Consider the following 17142-nt stretch of genomic DNA (forward strand, 5'->3'; position numbering starts at 1 on the left):
CAGTAGGTCAATAAGTTCTGTCCTGGGAGTGCTGTGTTTAGCAGCAGTGGCAGTTAGTTTCTCTTTCCCCACAAATACTTCAAAAAATGAATTTAAGAAATGGGAATTTTAATTTATTGGACATGTTTTGAAATTCTTTTCTTAGGAATTGCCTGTCACTTTACAGAATATACTACATTTTTCATTGATGGCATGTGGGTTGTCACCGTCTTTCCAGTGTTTAATTCAATTAATGTTATTTTATCAGTCCTCAATTCTTTCTTCATTCATTAGTCTCATAATTTAGCTGCAAGTATTTACACAGTTTGTTTCACAATCTCAACGCGTCTGTAGAAATGTTATGAACAGCAGCACTGCTTATTGTCATAACTGTTATAAATTTTATGAGGGAGCGTTAGACTCCCCACTGTCAGGTCACATTTGTGTGACCATCTGTCAAAAGCTTAAATAACCACTTTTTGCAGTGTTGACCACTATGAGACATGCAAGAAGAGCATCAATGAGGTTCTGGAAAGTACCAACGAGGATGGGGAGCCGTTACAACTCCAGTGCCATGGCCAGCTGCACTTTGTTTCTTGATTGAGGACCCACAGCACGAACAGCCTGAGCATGGCGGTCCCACAGATTCATGGCTGGGTTTAAATCCAGAGTGTTTGGTGGCTGGGGGATCACAGTTAACTCATCCTTGTGTTCACTGAACCATTCACATACAATTCAAGCTGTGTGAGACTGTATTGTCCTGTTGTTAGATACCACTGTGCCGAGAGAGAACAAACTGCATTCAGGGGGGTGAGGGGGGGGGGGGGGGGGGGTGGACATGGTCCCCAATGATAGATGCATACTTGTGTTTGTTCACTGTGTCTCCCGGACTGACAATATAACCCAGGAAATGCCATGAAAGCACAACGGTCTACACACCGATGGCTGTATGTCATCTGAAAAGGCCACCTGTCACCATTCAGTGGACGTCCAGTAGTGGTACTGGCTTGCAAATTCCAGTCTTTGTCACCTATGAACAGCTGTCAGCATAGGTTCATGAACCAGGTGCTTGAACAGTCATTGAAGAGAGTCTATTTGTAGCCCATTGGTTCATCTGGGTGGTCAATTGCTTAACAGTTGCATGTCCATTCGCCTGTATGCATCTCTGCACCTATCATCTATGGCCCACAGTACAACACAGTTGCTTCAGCACCGGTTTCAGGTAACGCCATTTTGCCATACATGATATACTTTAACCACGTCAGCATGAAAACAATTTACAAACTTAATCATTTCGGAAATGCTTCAACACTTGGCCCAAAAGCCAATGAGCATGCCCTTCTGGACATCAGGTAAGTCACACCGTGTCCACATTACGACAATGACTGCACTGCTTTGTGCGCCCACCTCTCCCTCATGTGCTTTATGTACCCCACACTGCCAGTCCTGCCACCTACTACCTGGAGTCATTGCACACTGACATCTAACAAAGCGGTGGTCACATTAATGTGACTGGACCCTGCATTAAATGACAAGGAACTTGAGTATACCTGTATAATGTTTCTGCCCTGCACATTATTAAAATATTCACTTAAAATTATGCTACATCCTTCTGATTAGAAGTTAGAAATTTTAGAAACACATGAAATAGTTTCATAAATAACTAAAATCATCAGATGGAGCCCAGTGTATCATGCATAACTTTCCATCAATTTTATTCTTACAGTACAAGCTTCAAAATACTAATAATGGCAAAGTTAGAGGGTGAATTTTGTATTACTGATTAATATGAACAGCAACTCCAGCCTCAGTTTTATCTTCCAGAGTGATTTGTGGTCTCTAAAGAAGTATAAATTCTAATGTAAAGGTCTTACTGAAAATGTGCAAAGCGAAATGAAACAGAACTACATAATCACACTTAATATCCAGACGAATGAGTAACTCCAGGACGCCATATTGCCACACACTGCATGCAGTTCATCAGCTTGCATGAGAATTCTGAGTGATCAGTGATCAATTGGTGTGATTTGCTTACACATGCGCAATTTCTGGACACAGTGAAAGACCTGGCAATGAATCACCACAATTTATTGCTCATTCTGGGGTCCTTAAAGTCAGATATCAAACAGAAATAGCTCTTGGTTTTTAGTATTCGTCAAATGAGCGGAATAACCACTAATAGTAATGATTGACATACTCGGGAATTTAAAACTGACTAGAAAATTTCTTATGTCAAGTGTAGGTATGACAGTAAAAAAGCAATAAGAAAAACAATAGTGGAACTTACCAACAACAGCTGTGCACCACACAAAGTAATTACAAGTGTCAGCAGAGAATGACAAAATCAATGCCTCTCCAAAACAATTCAGTGGCATTTCTATTGAATAAGTGGGAAGGATTCAGCAGAGGTGTCACTAAGCCCAACAGCTCTTAATAGAAACTACTGGAAAAGAATCACCAAAATCCTGAAAGTGCAGACTCAGCATGGCTGCTTTGCACATCTACCTCAGTAAATCACTTAACGTAATTTTGTGTATATTGCTATGGGAACATCAACAACAACTGTTTTCACAAGTAGCCATTTGCACTTCACTGTAGAAGACTGACAACAGCACTGCCAACTTCAAGGATCATCTTTTGACAACTCTATAGTACGTCCAAACTGTTTTAGACCACTACACTGTATGAATACATGTACATTCTCCAAGATTTTGTCTGGTTGCATCTGATATTATGGCATAATTTTTTGGGGATGCACGTCCAAAAACAAATACCAGTAATGTATTCAAAATGCAGAAGAGCAGTAAGAACAATAACCAACTTTAAAGGGAGAGAATCATGTAAGTCAGCTTTTAAATCATTTAGGATACCAACATTAACAAACATATATCTAAATGAATGCTTGATACTGAAGATATTGGAACGTGACAACCATGACACAAGGAATCTGAATTTTTTGTAAGAGCCTGTACACAACATCTTGAAATTCAAAGCAAAGCCAACTTACGTAAGATCATAAGCCTTAGAAAAGCTTCAGACTTTAGATACTCAAACAATAAAAATATCTTAAAACTGTCTCAAAAGATTTTTGATAGGAATTTCTTTCACATTTCTTTCACAGTATAAGTCATTTTATGTGCAGTACGGGGTAAGACAAATTGCAGTGTACAACTGCATAGAGAACCAGAAATAGCTTAGCTTGACTAGAAAATATGTTCTTAAAAGAGAAAGAAGCTATCAACTCATACAGAAATGTGTGTGTATAGAATAGTTGATGTAAGCAAAATTTTAATTTACTAGACCTAAAACAGTGTTGACCACAGCATGCGAAACTGGCACAGGATGTGAAAATTCACACATCCATAATGTGCTGCGTCCATGTGGTCTAGGGCTTGTCCCGCCTCTTTACGCCTCTTTACGCCTCTTTACGCCTCTTTACGCCTCCACTTTGTTTGGCTTGGCCCTTCTCAGAAATAATCCATAAAGCACGATGTTTCTTTCAGCAGTGCACTGCAACACCATTTCTTCTAGAATTTGATAGGGTATATTTCGGTTGGTAAAACTTTGTTCAGTTTGGCAAAATCGTAGTGTCAACACTACTTATCCTTCACTATTTGCTTGTTGTATAAATAAACTTTACAGGTCCACGGCTGCTTTAACAAAGAGAGACTGTCTACAGATCTATCACCACAAGCCTTCAAAACTGAATGGAATAGCATTTATTTTTTGAAGAGAAGGGTGAGCATTCTTAATACCTATCATGCAGTCACATGATGAATGGCTACCCCCAAACTGGCTGTCTATCAGCATTACAATGCCATGCACGAAGGATTAAAGATGTGGTTGATGTAAAAAAAAAAAATAGTAAATTTTCTAAAGCCACAGCATTATTACACCATTAGTTTCAAGTGTTTTTGGTGGATATGAATAAAGTGCATAGAGATGTTATACAAGTATTGCAAAGTAGCAGGTGTTTAAAAATGAATTATCGGGGTATTAAGGCTTTGTAGCATTTATTACTTTCAACTTACATTTATAAATAATACATCAAATGACAGAGCAATTCTGATGGTTCTTTTACTTATACCTGTGTGCATGCGTGTGTACTGTTTCCTGTGTCTTCCACCAGAAAGAATGTGCCAAGAGAGAGATTCTTTCACGTGCAGCTCCAAGAAATCAGTTCTGAAGGCTAGTCATGAATTAGCGATTCCAGTGATGTCTGTGTGCAGACTTAAGGAAACACACACAACTACATCCCAATTATTTGCAGGTGTTACAAGTAATAAAGCCTAAAAACTATAGTTTATGTGACAATTCTGAAAATGAAATGTTGCTGTGTGGCAGACTTCCTGCACGAGCCGAAGTTTCACCTAAGTGGAAGTATCAAGATTCACAACGTGTGCATCCAGTAGTCGGCAAATCCCCAGGACAAGGTACAGCTACAACAGACTCCACTAAAATGATTTTTTTTTTTTTGTGCCACATCCCAATGGGAAGTTCATGGGCTTTTTCTTTTTCAGTGTAGTAACTGGCATTTCTCTTAATGCACTGTAACTATAGCTCTTTCCTGAACTGCAAGAAGCTGACCCACGGAACTTTGTCAGCGACATGATGCACTGCCTCATTCCCATTACTATGTATGTGACTGATTAAATGACATACCTGACTGCTTGAATGGTTGCAAGAGGCTTGATGACAGAGCTTTTGCGTGACTTCCGAGTTAACACGCAATCTGACACCATGTGATTTTTATCTGTGGGGGGTTCACAAAGGACCGTGTGTTTGTGCCTCCACTGCCAGTTGATCTAGTGGACTTCAGAAAAAGCTTTGCTGCAACAATCACTCCCGACACACTGATCAAGGTTGGGAAGAATTGGCATATCAACTGTTTGTGCCATATCATCAGTGATGCTCACATTGAACAACTTACTTTTTCATTTGATGTACTAGGGCTGACAAACCTGTGACAGGAGGGTAATATCGTGGCATGTGTAATGAGGTGTGGTTCCGACCAGAGCGTGGAAGTTCACAGCCCGTCACTACAGGGCATGCGTGCGTGTCACGACGTGACTATACAAAGCTAGCAACAACATGCATCAATCGTCCAGCGCTGCCAGCCGCACATTGCAAACAGTGACACAGAGGCATCAAAAGAAGAGCAAAGAGGTGGTGTTGGTTTTCTAACAGTCGAAGGAGGAGGAGGAACAGAAATTCATCGACGAATGTGTCAAGTTTATGGCAAACACTGCATGTCCCTTGCAAGGGTCAAGGCATGGCAAAGTATTTCAGGGAAGGACAGGTGTCGTTAGCTGATTATGCACAGTCTGGAGCACCACACTACATTACTGGTGACATTATCCAACTGGTGGATGCACTCATTACCCTGGATTACCCTGTGATTATGCCATTTTTGGTCCCCTTAAAAACGCTCTGAGGGGCAAACGATTCACCTCGGACAACGACATCCAACTGTACATGCTGAACTGGTACTGGTTAACATCGCAGCCTCAGGAATTTTTGAGACAGCCACTCACTGCCTTGTGTCACAGTGGGACAAGTGTCTCAATAGCCGGGGTCAATATTTCTAACACACAGGTACTGGTTTCTGCAACTATGCCTCCGGCTATTTCTTTTTGAATGCCCCTTGCAATATTTTTAATCTTAAGTCAATGACTGTTACAAATTCATTCAGTATTCATTTTGAAACACCCAGTACTTTGGTTAAGTCAAGGGGCATGCCTGAAATGGTTTTCAGATTTAAGGCTGGCTATAGTTGAGTTTCTGAAAGAAAAAGGAAAGCAGGAACTGAAATAAGAATATCCTGAATTAATTGCGTATCTTTAATTTTAACTGAAATTTACTTCTTTTATGGGGAAAGTGGGAGCAAATAAAATGAAAACTAACGTGGAAGGGACTACTTCCAACAAAAGACACCATACATTTCCGCAATTTCACTGCCATGGAATGAAATATGAATTTTGAAGAATTTGTTTCTACAATTCTTTAAACAGCACAAATTTCTAAAAACATTTTCAGGAGACTGGAAGTCTTACATCTGTTTCTGAGTTGTTTTCTAGACTGTTTGGCATTTCAGTTGAAACTGCTCCTGTACATGTGTAAACAGAACTTATGAACCTGCAGTATAATTCTCATTCAAAAGAAATTCTTTTATGTTAAGACTTTGCAGGAGTTCTACAAAGTTCTCCTCGAAAAGCATTTCCATGTCTCCATAATGAGGTTGCAGATGTGGTACCAATCTTTTAAACAACAATTATGTGAAAGGCTTTTTCAATTATGAAACTAAAAAAAGGTCAAAATTATGAGGCAATGTGAGTGGTGTGAAACTGTGTGTCCATATGCCAACAGTTTGTACCAGATTTAAATTTTATTATGCTTCTGCAAGCCAAAAGTAATTGAATAGTACTGAAAATCTGTTTTGTTTGTGATCTATGTTGTTGTGAAGTACAAAATATGAAACTAAATTGCACGCAAGCTGTTCAGTTTTTTTGCACAGCTGTATTGCCATCTAATGTGCTAAGTTTGCAGATCCCCATCTTCCTGGTCAGATGATGTGACATGGTAGTGGTGGAAGTGTGGAGCCAGACAAGACAGATTCAGAAGTGCTCAGAGTTTCTTGGCCATCACTGGTTTAGAATACTGATATATACAATTATAATTTGGTAAATGCTAGTTTTGACACAGATGTGTACTTTTCCATGCTTGTAATACAGAGTTGACTTGATCCATACAATGAATGTTGACTATGGATCCAATTATCATTACAATATGTTACAATATAATAGAGTAATTTAAATTTTCAGACAGATTACACTCAACTTCTTTTAACGGCACATGAAAGAGTTATCAAAAGGCTAGTTCTTCCAGCATATCGAAATAAGCCATCAACTTACCTATGAAACCCAACTGGCAGAATTCTATCACAAACCACGGCGCCTTTTCGGAAATTTTCTGAAGTGCATATGATTTCATTGTGGAGACAAAACCATTCTTGGCCAGAATATCATCTTCAAGCTGGACATAAAAGGTACCCTTGGGCTGGGCATACATCATGAGGAAGGCAAAGTCGAGGTTCTGCTTGGTGCGCCACCGCACACGTTCCGGAGGGTCTCCCAGTGTGGTCCTCAGAGCATCCAGGTCTGGGTAGTAGGTGGCAGGTGGTGACACTAGCTCTAACAAGCCAGTCTCCAGCTGTTCTGGGAACCTGATCAGCATAAAAAATATAGCATTCAGAGCAACAGCAACAGTCTTGATATGTGCAGCACATCAATACAGGATGCTCAAATAACTACTTCATTACATTGGCATTTTATATGAAATTACTGTGATGATTCACAGAGTAGACTACTGTATCTTTTGGCATACTACATCAAGCTCCGATTCTTATAGTGGCATAGTACTAAGGCAAAGCACCGAAAGTGCTTGCCTCAATGCTGCAGAATGGCCACTTCTGACAGTATCGAATGTGTTTGTTGTGTGTTTTGGTTCAAATAATGGTAAGCTGCAACCACCTGTTTTCTTACAATAAGAACTGCGGCTCCTTTATGTGTAATACTACGGGTGAACTGTTTACCCTGGGACATCAATTTCAACCTGCATAAAAAAAATGATGTAGTCGGTGCAATAGAAGTGCAGCTATTTATTCAGAAGACAACCTGTGTGTGTGCTGTTGCACTATTAACACCATCAGTTATATATGTAGTATTCAGGCAGGGAACTGTGATAAATGCGTATCAGGTGCATTCTGCCGTAATGCAACAATGAATGTCATACCATGGTACACTGAATTCTGTGGGGCACAAATGTGCCGCAAGACATATTCATGCAAATGGCGAAAGAAGAATTTTATAAGGATCCATTCAAATTTGAGTACTATGCACATCTTGTTTTTACAAAGTGAAAAAAAGCGTGTCATTTTACAGGATTTCTGCCAGTAATATTTTGTCTGGCGGACTAATCTAGCATGAGAGAAAGAAATTATAATTACAAATAATTTGAGGAATAAAGATAAACCCCATGAGAAGTAACAAAGTAGGACAGCTCCACTAGCTACAGTTCTACTTCTTAAATACAATTTTTTTTTTTTTCATGATTATGGAATGTGTATTCTATAGTTACATAAATGGACTAAAATCTTATCTATGCAATATTTTGTTAAACTTATTTATTCACAGTGTAATATACAATGGATTAATGACAATAATATATTTAATTCGTCTGGAAATACTTTATTTAAGGAAATATTACTAACTATGCTGAAAATGGTTTGTTCCATGATTAACATAGCACATTTGAAGGCTGTTTATTCTCCACTTTTCAAAAATGTTCTACTTTTTCCAAAATTGTGTTTTAAAACTTATTTCTACATAAAATTTTCTTGTTTACAATAATCCAATTACAAAATGTTATTCGTATCTAAATCCAGTTATACAGTTAAGTAGCTCTGATTGTTTATGAAAGTGTGTACTTTCACTAAAATATCAATTCAAATTAGAAAACTTCACTAACTGGAAAACTATTGGCAAATTTAGGGGTATCCCCATGCACGTTAAAACTTCTATCTGAGAGTAGCACCTACTATTTTACTATTTTCTAGTTATGCATCCTTTTATTAGTCATGGTAACTTCAGTGCCTAATTTGTTTCTATTTGTTTTAGTTTCACTGTCTTACGTTAAAAACTAGAATGTAATAATCCCATATTTTTCCAATCTGCAGTTTCCATGATGCACACCTATGAATAGGAGTCACACTTAGTTTTAGGTAGTCTACAGTTGCTATTCAGTCGGCACAGTTACTATGCCAGACAACATATTCTAAAGTAACATATGTTGGTTTTTGCCACAAGTAAATTTTCTGAAATTTTTGTAGATTACTGATCAGCATACAGATCTTGAGGTTCCTGCATTTTACAAAGCTGATCTTCAAAATGGAACTTTGTGTCAATAAATACGTGGAGATCAAAATATTGTCCACCTCACTAGCTGAGTGGTCAGCACAATGGAATGCCATGCTAAGGGCCCCAGGTCTGATTCCCAGCTGTGTCGGAGATTTTCTCTGCTCAGTTGTTTCCATAATCATAAAAATATTAATTCTGGAGTGTTATGTATGCTATTTAACAACTGTTTACCAAATTCAATAATCGGACTATATTTTAACGGTACTGTAGCTGTACTGGGGTGATGGTGAGGTTGAATGGAGTGAGCGAACAGAGAAAGGAAGTGATTAGTGAGGAACAGTGGGAGAGGGGGAGGGGGGGTTGGGGAAGGGTGGCTGACAGCTGGGGGAGAGGCATCATGCAGACCTCATCCAGAGAGAGAGTTGTGCACAGTGCACAATTGGAGCAGTGGATGGCGAAGGGGAGATAGAACACAGAGGCAGAAAGAGACTGAGGGTAAGAGGATGTGGATATGTGCAGGCTGACTGATATTAGGTTATGGAGCAGAGATGGAGATGAGGTTGTGGCAGACACTATAGGAAATTGAGGCTAGGAGAGTTACAGGGTTGAAGGGTGTGTTGCAAGGATAACTTCCATATATATAATTCTGAGAAACTGGTGTTAAAGGATCCAGATGGTCCACAGTTTAGCAGTGGCCATTCTTTTGGGTGGACAGCTGGTTGGTGGTCATATCCAAATAAAGTGTTGTGGAGAAATTGAGCAAAGGTGGTACATGACATGACTGCTTTCACAGACAGCCCTGCCTCAGACAGGATAGGGTAAGGTAAGCCTGTTACAGGGCGAATAGGCTGTACTCTTTGGGTATAACTGACAGGTATTTAACCTGGGTCTTCCACAAGAGTATGACTGGTGTGGTGTGTATCAATGGATTAGGATATTTTGGAATATAAATGAGGAGAGGTTGCAGATTAGTCCCATCTATGTGTGTATTTGTAGTTTGTCTCAATTACTCAATGAAAATTTGTCAGGACTTTAAGACGACCAGTGATTACCGATTCTTGCATTACTGTCAAAATTATACTACTGTTCAATATGTAGCAATGTTTGTATGATGCTCTGTAACATAGTCTGGAAATAATAAAGGAGAACTATACCAGCCCCAACAGCTCTGAGATACTTCTAATATGATAGCAGCTGCTTCAAAAACTTAGCAGTGTGCATACTAAGATCATATTTATATTCTGAAAATCACTATATGGATTAGTATGAACAGTACGAAGAATTACAATACTCATTCATATAGCCAATTTATTCAGTACTATGCCCATAAGGGATGACTGCCAGTTCTAATATGTGCGAGTCCCAATTTTTCTATTTTACTGCTCTGATCATTCCATGATTTGTACTATTTGCAAACCTTTTAGTTCTAGAATCATTAGTTCTTAATCAAAGATGGCAGAGGCCCTTGCCATTAACGTCCTGTGTCTGCTCTGTGACAGTACTGGAAATCAAATGGCACTGTGTATAGTAGCGCAGTAATGAACAGCTAGCATTACGAAACAATAAAAAGAACTTTCATCTGATGACAGTACATCTAATTATAAATAAACTTACACCAAATTAGGCCAAAACTGCTGTGGTGATTATAAATGATCTCAGTAATACAGGATCACCACCTACAGGTAATGTGTCCACTAAGAATAAATTTTTAGGCAATGTGATTAACACTTTGCATGGAAAGAGCATATCAGCTACATTTGTAAAAAGATTAGTTCCAACATTTACTTACTAACGAGTCTCACAAATATAACAACTCCTCCCATCCTTAAATACACTATGGATTAATCCACTGATGTTTACAATATAAGAGAAATTGGGGGTGGGGCACCCACAATCTACATGTACAGTATATCCAGGCTTTAGGAGGTAGCAGTTTCAATAATTGGTAATATGTATAAGCAGACCCCAGTCCTGCAGGGACTGCTGTATTAACTATAATTTACTGACTGTGTACTCACTGTGTGTCTTTAAGACAATTATATTTATGGAAGAGAATAAATAAATAAATAAGCCAAATCAATAAAAACATTATTAATTACAATACACAAATTAGGTGTGATTATGGTAGTCACTGGGTGACAAAAGAGCTACAGATTACAGTCCAGCTGAAGCTGAAGACAGTTCCATAACACAACCAAGTAATATAAATCGACTCCCTGAAAATCTCTTTAAGAGCAAGTTGAAAGCATTGTTTCAGAAAAAAAATTGTATGTTCAGTGCCCTGATCTTGACTATTACATTCTGCATTTTAAAAAAAATACCAGTCAGTAACGCTTTTCTGCAAGTAACTGTCATTTGCGAACATTCTCAGAATGCTGTTGATATTATCTATTATCCACCAAAATTAGTAGAAGTTCTTGGGCAGCACTCACAAAGAATAAGAATATTTTAAACAATACTCTTTTCACATTGATGCTTTGCCAGCAGTGTAAACACACAGCAATGTATGTGAATCAAAGTCTCGTAAAATAAACTTTTAGCCACAAAGACCACGACTTTCAAAATTCTTTTACTGTAGTATTCCATTTTGTCCAGTTGTATATTGTTTGTAACCTTGAAACCAAATTGGTTTAAAAAGAGGCCATGACACTTTCAAAGATTTATTATCTCCTGATGTTTTTCATAGTGTTGTAGAAATTGTTGCCACCAATAAATTTAATGATTTGAATGTCAGACCGTTTTACTTCTTCCATACTATTACGTGGAAGTAACAATACCCGTTGCTTTGAATAGGAACATGCTATATGTAGAGATTTTACAGTTTTCACTATAACTGGTACCACACTGTTTTTCTTAATAATATTAAGTTACTAACATACATTGTAAATAGTATCACATTTCCTCGAGGAATCACTATCACTTCTTGTCTCCTCACTGGTGGATATCTGCTGGTAATGCGCATTCTAATCACTTTCCGGTACCCAGGCACTGATATCTACAGCCCTCCCTTCATAAATGACTTAGTGAATGTCAACATTACATGTTCGTATCTTACAATTACTAAAATGATTTCTATAAAAAAGTTGTTTTGAGTTCAATAAAGTAATCACACAGGAGATTAAAATATCTTCCCTTTACTTATGTCAATATTCCGCTTTTATCAGGTAGGTTGAAAAGTATAAATCACATAATACACTTACTGCGATTCAAGTTGTCTAACAACCTGCAAGACGTAATCTTGATCTGTCTGTGGACAAACAAAAGTAATAGTTCAACATTAACAGATATTGAGATGAAAAAACTTAGTTTTTATAGCAACATTAAAATTTCATGAGAACATGTGTATCTCACAACATATGATGCCAAGAAAGCAACAGTCATTTTTAGTTTAAAAAACTTGCAGTAAAAAAAGAAACCACAGCTTAAATGATTAAGGAAATCATCTCATAATTAAAGCCTAGAAAATAACTTGGATAGATCAAAAAATTCAAGGATGTGACCAAAACAGAAGAAAATATTGGTGGAGATAAAACAAGAAAAATAATCATTCAAATGGGAGGGTCTTCCTGGGCATAAAAAAAAAACATGGAGTCAAAATCAGATTCTGTAGGTAAGAATTCATTTAACCAAAATCAGTTGGTACAAATCAAGCAATATTTCAGAAACAATAATGACCAGAATTTCTGCAAAGCCTTCAAACAAAATCTTTGTACTCGGATTACCATGAAACTACATTTGACGAAAGAGTGACTGCTACACAACAGATCAACCAACTTCATGTAGAAGCAGCAAATGTGGGCTTTCAGATCTCATTTAATGGAACATTGTTCCTAATGAACATCAAATGGACACCCAGAGAACTGCCTGTGATTCAGAAGAAAGAAAAGTAAGCTCAACAGACAAAATGTTAGTTACACCTTAAAAGAATGCTGTGGTCACTTTGGACCAGTATAGGTGGTACAGAACTGGTAGAAGAAAATCGTGTGACCCCACACTTATTTATGTTATGGCAATGAAGTGGTGTGGAAGTGTCAGTCGTTCATTACTCGGCACAGTAAGCTGGGTCAACCTGGAAACATGACACAATGACAGATAGGAGCTATCAAGTTTGGACATGCTCATGACCATACCTGCTGCAGTCAGCAACTCAATTAGCAAGACTATTTTTTCAGTCCCATGATCAGTGGTGCCACATGTGCACACTGCAGGATGTAACCAGTGAAGTCACATTATGTGGCATGATCCGAATGTATCTGGAGCAGAATAAAACTGCCTGCACAGCAACAACAAGTGAGTATTGTGTGCAGTCTACACACTTGCAACATACTCTGTGAGCTTGGATTATGTTTGGTGTTTTACTCCAGCTGGATTTCTCATAGCAGTATGGTGGACTTTTATTCACAGACTTGCAGCATTTCACTGGGTTCATTCTTCACATAACTTCAGCCAGCTCATAGTCTGTGTTGTTGCTGAACTCTTAACTTGTACCAAATATCAACTAGTGTTGTAATTTAAACAAAGGGAATGGGAGGACCAGTCCAGTAATTGACATTGCCAAATTTATTGTTGTATCAGAACAGGCTGTCTAACTTGAATATAAGGAATTCTGTACCACTTTCAGCAATGTAACACGGTTTAACAACAGTATTTTTAAAAATATTCTGACCAACAGCAGCCAGAGCTACATCTTGTCTATGATCATCAGTTTCAAGCCTAATAGAAATTGCTGACATCAGGGAATAGACATCCAACTCTACCAGTTTATGAACATTCTGAGGGAAACTGTACACAATGGACAGTGAACCCAGTACACATCTGAAAAGCCCACTGCTTACAGCAGCAGAAAATGCCATGCATCTGATGGGCCAAATAACACAAACTGGAGAGTAGCTGACTGGATGCTTGTAGTGTGATTTGACATGACATCATTGAGGAATGAACATACTGGAAAGGGAGTACAACTGTAGTTATCCACTCAACACAGAATTTTAACAACAGAATTTTAACAACAGAATTTTAACAACAGAATTTTAACAACAGAATTTTAACAACAGAATTTTAACAACAGAATTTTAACAACAGAATTTTAACAACAGAATTTTAACAACAGAATTTTAACAACAGAATTTTAACAACAGATTTATCTTTCTTTACTTCAGCTGTACTGCCCAAGATAATAGTTCTCTAACAGATTTTAAGCATTCGAAATAATCTGGTCAGTGAAAAGAGACCTTTCTAATTAACATGGTCATTTATACTTATGGCTGTCAACAATTATTTTATTTTTATTTACTGTTGAACTTAGTTTGATAAACAAGATTCTTCTGGTGGCTGTTTTCCACAACAGCTCTATACAAAGTGTAGTAAATAATAAGACAACACCTGTTGCTTGATGTACATGCAAATTATTATAATTTAGTTTAATTGGTTTACCAGAGTGATTTTCTGCTTTCTGTTAGGAACGTATTATTTCATCATGCCACAGAAATACCATTGATACACTAACATTTTTGGTTCTAAAATATAATTATGTTGTCTACCCAATCAAAGGCTTTTCTACCTCACAAAATATCTACAATTTCTTTTGTTCTTGAGCTACACAAACACTTTCAACTGTGGTAAGGCTATCAGAAGAGGATCCATTACAAGAACCAAATTGAAAGGTATAATCAAAAATTTATGCCACAATTTTTTTTTAAATATTCTACTGGAGTCATTATCTGAAATATTACCAGAAGAATTAACATTTTTTTTAACAACATATGACTTCTGTTCACCTTATGAATTGTGTTTTTAACAGTGTTGGTTATTTATTAGTATGTGCGAAGTCTGTTGCCACTGTCAGGAGCACATGTCGAATTTGGTAGCCAACAGTTTCCATGCCATCATCCTTTCTGCTATAGCTATTACCGAGTATCTCAATGCAAAATTATAGTCCTTTTGTTTGTAAATTAATAATGTTTCCAATTAACATTATTCTTTGAGAGCTTTGGTTTTATAACATGCAGAATGATTAACCAATACTTGTGGCACTGATTACAGTCTGTCTTCTGAGTTAGTTCCAGGTCTCACTTTCCAGCACGAGAATTATCCATTTCTTGTCCCAGCTTTCATTAAATTTTGTCCTCCTTTGTTCCTGATTAAAACAGGACTGAGTTCTGCAGAATATTTTTAAGGACAAGCAATTTTTTTTTATCAATGCTGCTTCACACATCTCTTTCCAGTGATCTTCCCTCAAAGTACATCTAAACACCAGGAGATGTGTTATGTTGCTAATATTTTTTCTGATAATCTATATCTAACTGTTTGGCATCTTTGTCAACATTTGACAACTGCAGGGAGATGAACTATTTAATTTAAATCTAAATCATTACACTCATTTTGTTCTAAGAAAGAGAAATCAGTGACCACTGCTCTATGAATTAAAACTCTCATTGGAAATTTTATTGTGAGAAATATTTAAGAGAGGGACATCAACAACTCTGGGTCACTGATCAGTACCAACACTCAGAAAAGCAAAGTGTTCATAATTTTGTTCTTGTTGCCTGTGCACTGCCAACATTACTAATTTGTGTGTTTTTAGAGCCATTGTTGTGGCACATCATTCAAAGACAGAGTGAAACTTCAAGTTGAAAATGTTTACTTTTTATGTATTCCATCTGTGAAGTGTGATTTTTTTCACAGGAAAACTTCCCTTGGTTGCTATAACTTCCATTGGGTCCAAAACATTCTCCAGACTTTTTTTTCCAGTAGCAAAAACCTTAAGTCTGAGGATGACAAATCTAGTGAACAGGTTGAATGTTTTCACTATTTTTACTTCACTCTCTCAGTTACTCCCTTGCCCAAGGGTCTTTGTGCGCAGATGGGAAGAGGCTTATTGTAAAAGAAAGTTTTTTTTTAACTTTCTTTTGCTATCCAGGCTTATTCTCAACTGTTTCTTCATCCATTTGGTCCAAACGAATTTTGTACTATTTGTTACTTTTTTGAAGCAAGATTAGCACCCACATTGCACACAGTTTTCTCCAAGTTTATTCTTCACATTAAATATATCACATTCTCTCTCTTGTTATGCGTATAGCATCAGCTTTCAGCATACATTTAGTCACTGGTTTATACAATTGTAAAGTTTGCACTTTCCGTATCTGTGATTACAATTCTTGGTTTTCTTAGCACAGATGAAGAAGCCATTTAATAATGGATCAATAAGGTGCAATAATGGATCAATAAGGTGCAAATAGCAAATAATAGCAAAGACTGTCCATCAATGACAAGGTCGAACAATGCACAACAGTTTGACCAAAATTCTATACATTGCAGAATTCATCAAGGAATGGAGGTTAGACAGATCAACAAGAAGTCAAATAAAAGAAGATTCTAGCAATGATCTTGGGGTGAGCCAATGTACCATACTGACAAAAAGTGAAAATAATAGACCGCAATCATAAACATTAGGATGTACACTATCTGATCAGAAGTGTCGAGACCGTTTGTAAATTTGGAATTTACCACTAGATGTCACGAGAAGTCGACCTGCCAGTACAAAAGGAGGTGGAAAGTATTGTGTAGTACAGAAGCAGTAACAGCAGAATTCGTCAGGAGAGCTTAGTGATTTTGAACGTAGTCTAGTCATTGGGTATCATCTGAATGACAAACCCACCAGACACATTTCAACCCTTCTATATCTGTCCCAAGTTGACTGGCCATGATATAATTCTGAAGTGAAAACATGAAGGAACAACTGCAGCATAACCAAGACCTGACAAACTTCATGTATTGAAAGACAGGGACCACTGAGTGTTGCAAAAGATTATCATAAAACATCTTGTGAAATCAGCAGAAGGAATCACTCGCGAGTTCCAAAGTGCTACCAACAGTCCAGCTAGCATGACTGTGCAAATGGAGGTAAAAATAATGAGAGAAAAATGTTCAAGCAGCTACTCATAAGCCACACATTTAATAATCAATGTTAAGCAGTGCTGGAAGTGATGTAAAGAGTGATGCCACTGGACAGCAGATGATTGGGAGTGAGTGATTTGGGGTGGCATATCATGCTATTCTCTGTGGCAATCTAATTTCCAACATTAGTGTGACCCATTCTTGAGTACTGCTCATGTGTTTGATATCCTTGCAAGGTCAGATTAAAGGGCGACATCGAAGCAATTTGACACAGGCTGGTTAATTTGTAGTTTTTATGAAAACGCAAGTATTACGGAGACGCTTCATGAACTCAAATGGTGATCCCTGGAGG

The 17142-nt window shown here is 37.6% G+C and overlaps 1 protein-coding gene across 2 annotated transcripts in view; it reads right to left on the reverse strand.

Annotated features, from left to right (window-relative positions):
* LOC124794675 (alpha-1,3-mannosyl-glycoprotein 4-beta-N-acetylglucosaminyltransferase A) overlaps window positions 1-17142 on the reverse strand; it is an 834427-nt gene that overhangs the window by 55318 nt on the left and 761967 nt on the right. For both annotated transcript variants that reach the window (XM_047258208.1, XM_047258209.1), the window contains 2 exons: window positions 12095-12141; window positions 6891-7201 (listed from right to left, as the gene is read on the reverse strand). In XM_047258208.1, the coding sequence (XP_047114164.1) occupies window positions 6891-7201; window positions 12095-12141 (358 nt within the window). The remainder of the gene's footprint in view (window positions 1-6890; window positions 7202-12094; window positions 12142-17142) is intronic.

Source organism: Schistocerca piceifrons, chromosome 4, assembly GCF_021461385.2.
Source record: "Schistocerca piceifrons isolate TAMUIC-IGC-003096 chromosome 4, iqSchPice1.1, whole genome shotgun sequence".
NCBI classification, from domain to species: Eukaryota; Metazoa; Arthropoda; class Insecta; order Orthoptera; family Acrididae; genus Schistocerca; species Schistocerca piceifrons.